We start from the raw sequence: 6,000 nt of genomic DNA, 5'->3' as shown, positions 1-6,000 counted from the left end.
TGTTTTTGTTTTTGTTTTTGTTTTTGTTTTTGTTTTTGTTTTTGTTTTTGTTTTTGTTTTTGTTTTTGTTTTTGTTTTTGTTTTTGTTTTTGTTTTTGTTTTTGTTTTTGTTTTTGTTTTTGTTTTTGTTTTTGTTTTTGTTTTTGTTTTTGTTTTTGTTTTTGTTTTGTTTTTGTTTTTGTTTTTGTTTTTGTTTTTGTTTTTGTTTTTGTTTTTGTTTTTGTTTTTGTTTTTGTTTTTGTTTTTGTTTTTGTTTTGTTTTTGTTTTTGTTTTTGTTTTTGTTTTTGTTTTTGTTTTTGTTTTTGTTTTTGTTTTTGTTTTTGTTTTTGTTTTTGTTTTTGTTTTTGTTTTTGTTTTTGTTTTTGTTTTTGTTTTTGTTTTTGTTTTTGTTTTTGTTTTTGTTTTTGTTTTTGTTTTTGTTTTTGTTTTTGTTTTTGTTTTTGTTTTTGTTTTTGTTTTTGTTTTTGTTTTTGTTTTTGTTTTTGTTTTTGTTTTTGTTTTTGTTTTTGTTTTTGTTTTTGTTTTTGTTTTTGTTTTTGTTTTTGTTTTTGTTTTTGTTTTTGTTTTTGTTTTTGTTTTTGTTGCATTGTTCATGGTTACAGAAATGGGACTAACCTATACTATTAGTACTTGGGTGGCGTTTAAGCTCTTGAAGTAGAACAAATATCTTTTGAATCAAACTACAGTTTGTTTTCAACCTAATCCCACTGGATCACTTCTCGACTTTGATAACGCATCGGTTGATTGCATTCAGTAGTTCCTTGTCAGTCTCAGCGGAATGCAGCCACAAACCATCACACTCACTCTCCTCCTCTTGGTGCCATTTTCGGCCGCCCTTTCGTGCCGCAGTTGCCACTCGTGGAACAAGACGGCCTGTGTCCGCGAACCGTGGACGCTGCTGTCCAAAGACTGCCCCCCGGAGGACACCGAGTGCGCAACGGTTATAATATCCGCGACGGGTCACCTCTTCCGGGGATGTTCCTCGGACGCCGAGTGCGTCCAGGAAGGTGAGGCCTGCGTCAAGTGTGACGCGTTCCGGGACTGCAACACCTTGCTGTATCCGGCGTCGGGACGGTTGAACTGCAACATTTGCCAGACTTCGGCGAATGTGAACTGTGCAACGCTGCCGTACTACAAGCAGTTTGAAAAGGGCTGCATTCGTCACGTGGCTGGGGATGAGTGCGTGACGATCTTCGACGGATTCCGGGTGGTTCGGCGGGAGTGTTGGTCGGGGTTGACGGCCACGGATTTGGGGATGTGCGAGCAGGGTAGCAACCAGTGTGTGGCTTGTAGAGGGGTCGCTTGCAACAAGGTTACGGTTAGGGGTGATGATAGCTGCTTGCAGTGCTCGTCGGATGCAGGGAACTGTGCTAATGGTCGGCGGGGTAGTGCCCGGTGTGGGAAGGTTTCCGCTGGGGTTTGCTACAACCGGTTGGGCGAGGATCGGAAGCTTTATCGGGGTTGTTTGTCGGATTTGAGCGCGGAGCAGCAAGCGGCTTGCTTGAGTGGGAACGATCAGTCCTGCGAGACTTGCCAGGGTACGGGATGTAACAGGAATCTGTTTCCGGCGGACGCACTGCAGTGTGTGCAGTGTACGAGCGATGACCTGGACTGCGTGCAACGGCAAGTTGACGATTCGTTGGTTAAACCTTGCCCACTTTATGTCAGCGGAGACAAGTGCTACACGAGACTTCACAGTGGTAGGGGATCCTCAATTCTACGTTTTTCTTCAATCTACCTAACTTAATTCCAGATGGAACGCTGGACCGAGGTTGTTATTCGGGTCTTTCGATACCGTGTGATCCCCTGTTCAATGTGACCTGTACCATGTGCGAGGGGGAGGCTTGCAATCGGGAGGTTTACCCCGCAGGAAGGCGATCGTGCTACCAGTGTGATGGGTTGGACGATCTGAACTGCGCTGCGGATCAAGCAACGAGGAGCAACGGCTCGATGGTTTGTCGTAACTTTGCCGAACAAGATGGGTGCTACACATTGCTGGAGAATGGAAAAGGTTCAGTGATGTTTTAGTATTGAGGTTGGTGGAAATTGACTAAAATGTTTAACTGTTTTCAGTGATCAGAGGATGCAAATCAGACTTCTCAGTGGATGTTTGCAAAGGTTTAGAAAGGACGCAGTGTCAAGTTTGCGACAAGGACGATTGTAACGGAATATCGGAACTCAGACTACGATCCTGCGTGGGAAAAGTTATTTTCGACACTGTATTGTTATTGACTGTAATTATTTATGCAATTTTCATGTTACAATAAATGTAATCACAAATACGAATTCGGGCAGCAGACGACCGACGTCTGCCCGTCAAACTTGCAGATCTTAATGTTGCTCAGCTGGTGCCGATTGTCTATGATCAGTTGGCGACACCGCCCATCAGGAACGCACCTCCCGAGTCCCCCGGTCGGCGGCAAACACGTACTGTTTTCGTAAAACTCTTGCTGGTTCCAGGTCTGCTGACTGTTGAGCGTATCAACTGTAATTGTAAATGCAATGTTATTTAAAATTGCACCAAACATGTCTCAAAGAATCTTACCAACGTGGCTTAAAATCTGCGATTCGATCCACTTGTAGTGCGCCGCCAGTGGGGTAGCCTCGAAGATGTTACCTTTTCCGCTACAGCCCGACCCTCGCGAGTTGACCGCGTAGATGCTCGGAACGAACTTGTCAAATCGCGATCGTACGTAGTTGGTCACCGGACCACCCTGGTCAAGTTTGCAAATCCCCGGTACGATGTCCTGCGGGTTTTCAGTGCAGAGGGATCCTTTTGGACAGCGGTTATCGTTGACCAGGGTTGCGTTGATGAACAGGTACTCCTCTCGGTAGCCAAACTGCTCCAGACCGGACACGTAGATGTCCTCGCCTTGGGGGAGAGTCTCTTTCTTCCACGGACAAGCCGGTAGGTAGTTCGCTTGGTCCGTTGCTTCCCGACTGAGGAACTGCGCCAGCGTCAGAAGGGCCAAGTTGTTCTCTAGGGTTTTCGCGTTGAAGTCGTTGTGGATCGTGACCTTTGTAATTGCTACCACATTTCCTTGTAAATCGATAAACTTCGGTTTTAGCATGCCGCATTCGGCCGAGGTGATCACGTGTCGGTAGTCGATTAGCGTACCGCTGCAAATTGAATCTTCACTTTGTTCTTGCTGGAGAAGCTTCACCCTGAACTTGGGATCGACATTTTGGCTAACGATCTTGCTTTCCACATCTGGATAGTGTAAGCGGCACTCGACATTGCGAGGACACTCGGTGATATTGAACGTGGCTCCTGTTGTGGACTCGATCCAGTTCAGGTATGATGACACCCTGGTGTAGATTCCCAGTGATCCGTCGTTGCATCCGGTGCCCAATGATACCACCCCAGTCACAAAGGAAACCTTCTTGTAAGTAGCCCCAATATTTCCTGAATCTACAAGATCCACCAACAGCGGACCTCCCGAGTCACCAGCGCATGAATCTTTTGTAGGATCCGCCGCACAGAACTGACTATCTAGAATACCTTCCGATATTTTCCGATTCGGCGGAAACCGCTCCTGGCAGTCACTCTTGCTCAACGGCATCAAGTCGGCCTTCAGCAGCATTTTGCTCAAATCCGAACCAAAATCCGTCGTTCCGAATCCCATAACCGTCAACCGGTCATAGCCGATATCCGGCAGGGTCCACAGACAAGCTCGGCACACAAAATCACTCGGTTCGGCCTCCCGTTCCAGCTCGATCAACGCAATATCGTGGTACGCCCGGGCGGCCTTGTACTCCGGATGTCGCACGAACCGCTTGATCGAAATCTGCTGAGCGTTCTGGTCGCCTACATTCGTCGATAGATCGACATCGCCCAGTCGAACCGTGTCCGGCCGCTTGTTTTCACTATCCACCGAGCAGTGCGCCGCCGTGAGGACATAGCTAAGCGTTATCAAGGTACCTCCGCAGAGGTAGTCCACGTGGCTGCTGGATCGAGTCCAGCCGATCGATGCCTGAAATGTTGGGAAAGGTCAAGCTTCAATTAATTGATAATCTGTATCAACTTACGAAGGCCTTGTACTCCCCCGGGGCCACCGGATCTCCATTGTGAACTGAAGTGAACGGTTGCGAAGTGTTGTAGTGAAATCGTTGCACGCAATCTGGGGATTCAAACATTTAGCATCACCTAGATCGTAAACCATTTCGCAACATTACCATCCAGCGAGGATCGCTTGAAGTAATCCGGCGGCGGATCGTCGACGAACGTTTGTCCTAGAACACCGGTTGCCAACAAAACACAACTCAACACTCCTGGGAGAAAGTACTGACTCATAGCTGCAAGAATGATCTACCCTACACCGTTGACGAGAGACGACTAATTTGCCTGAGCCTGAAACAAGCATCCGAAGACTACCGAAGCAGATAATAACAACATTCGGTCGCAAGTTCAACGTCGCCACTGGCCATGAATTGGAACTAAACCTGTTTTGGAGGGAGATTCCGAGGCTGAATCACGTTTCTTGGCGAGGTTTGGCTACTGTGTGTTGGCGGCGTGCAGAATGTTAAGGTGCTAAGATGCTAATTATACGGATTTGTTTACGATCAGTTAGGGAGTGGAGCTACCTTTAGTTTTATATTGGGGTAATTCTGTAAAAACACGAAATTTTGAAATGTATAATTTTGTTCTAAATGAAAAAAATATCCTTCTGGGATAATGTAGATTCGAAACGAACATTAAATTTTCCTTAAAATGACATGTTCCAAAGAAAATTCCAGTTGAGTAACGGAAATCGCAGAGTTTTTAAAACTCGTTTGGTGTTTTTTCGAAGAAAAATACGTATTTTTTTTATTTTGAGTACGCCATCAAATCGGGCGTCTAATTTTACATAAAAGTCCCTATGACACCAAATTTTTATCTCATCACCGTTTCAGGCTGACCAATTCTCTATGAAATCGGTCTTTTTCTGAATTTTATTTTTTGTATTTTTTAAATCGACTGAAACTTGTTTGGTGCCTTCGGTATGCCCAAAGAAGCCATTATATAAGCCATCATATAATTTTTCCATACAAATTTGGCAGCGGTCCATACAAAAATGATGTATGAAAATTCAAAAATCTGTATCTTTTGAAGGAATTTTTTGATCGATTTGGTGTCTTCGGCAAAGTTGTAGGTATGGATACGGACTATACTGAAAAAATGATACACAGTAAAAAAAAATTGGTGATTTTTTATTTAATTTTTTGTCACTAAAACTTGATTTGCAAAAAAACACTATTTTTATTTGTTTTTATTGTTTGATATGTTTTAGAGGACATCAAATGCCAACTTTTCAGAAATTTCCAGGTTGTGCAAAAAATCTTTGACCGAGTTATGAATTTTTTAATCAATACTGATTTTTTCAAGAATATTTTTTTCGAATTGGGCAAACATGTGCACTAGGGGAAAGTGGGGCAAGTGTAACAAGCTAAGGAAATGCTCGTCAAAACCCATTAAAACGTTAAAACATCTGTCGGATTTTTTCATAATCATCTTATTTCAGGTCTCAACTAAGACTTTGATAGTACAAATTTTGAAAAAATCCTGTTTTGCAATGCCAAAAAACGATTCGTAAAAACGATCCGTACGTTCTACTCAACTAGTGGGGCAAGACGAACAACCCGTTGGGGCAAGAGGAACAATGCATGAAACAACATGTTAATTTGCTAACAAGTGAACTGCTATCACTTTGAAACATCAGATTAGAATGTATTTGAAACCAGGGCTGAGCTGTAGGTTAGTCGAGGTTAGTCGTCGACTAACAAGTTCTTTAACAAAAATGTCGCCCTCCTTAAACCATTTGGCGCCCTCAACAGGGCCTAAGAGAAACTTTGCATTTTGCAAATTTGCCAAGTTGCCGATTTGTGCTGCGCCTTCTTGAAAAAGATAAAGCGCCCCCTCAGGAAGCCCCAGGGCGCCCAAAATGCCATTTTTGCAAATTAAAAAAAAAGAGCCTAAGGGAGAATTTTGAAACGTTTCTTTCATTTTTAGGTTAAATAAT

At 43.7% G+C, this 6,000-nt stretch overlaps 2 protein-coding genes across 2 annotated transcripts; one reads left to right on the top strand and one right to left on the bottom strand.

Moving 5' to 3' along the window:
* Window positions 1-763: 763 nt before the first annotated feature.
* LOC120415401 (uncharacterized) lies at window positions 764-2,345 on the top strand. The gene is made up of 3 exons (XM_039576927.2): window positions 764-1,701; window positions 1,755-2,012; window positions 2,075-2,345. The coding sequence occupies exons 1-3, from the start codon at window positions 780-782 to the stop codon at window positions 2,266-2,268; spliced, it is 1,374 nt and encodes a 457-aa protein (XP_039432861.1). The 5' UTR covers window positions 764-779; the 3' UTR covers window positions 2,269-2,345.
* LOC120415400 (serine protease 53-like) lies at window positions 2,209-4,539 on the bottom strand. Its single transcript, XM_039576926.2, has 4 exons — window positions 4,178-4,539; window positions 4,031-4,122; window positions 2,547-3,975; window positions 2,209-2,486 (listed from the first exon to the last, which is right to left on the bottom strand). Exons 1-4 carry the CDS (start codon window positions 4,293-4,295, stop codon window positions 2,275-2,277), a joined length of 1,851 nt encoding a protein of 616 aa, XP_039432860.1. The 5' UTR covers window positions 4,296-4,539; the 3' UTR covers window positions 2,209-2,274.
* Window positions 4,540-6,000: the final 1,461 nt, after the last annotated feature.

This window comes from Culex pipiens, chromosome 2, assembly GCF_016801865.2.
Source record: "Culex pipiens pallens isolate TS chromosome 2, TS_CPP_V2, whole genome shotgun sequence".
Taxonomy (NCBI): Eukaryota; Metazoa; Arthropoda; class Insecta; order Diptera; family Culicidae; genus Culex; species Culex pipiens.
Note: the sequence above shows the minus strand (reverse complement) of the source record. Positions and strands in the feature narration are given on the sequence as shown.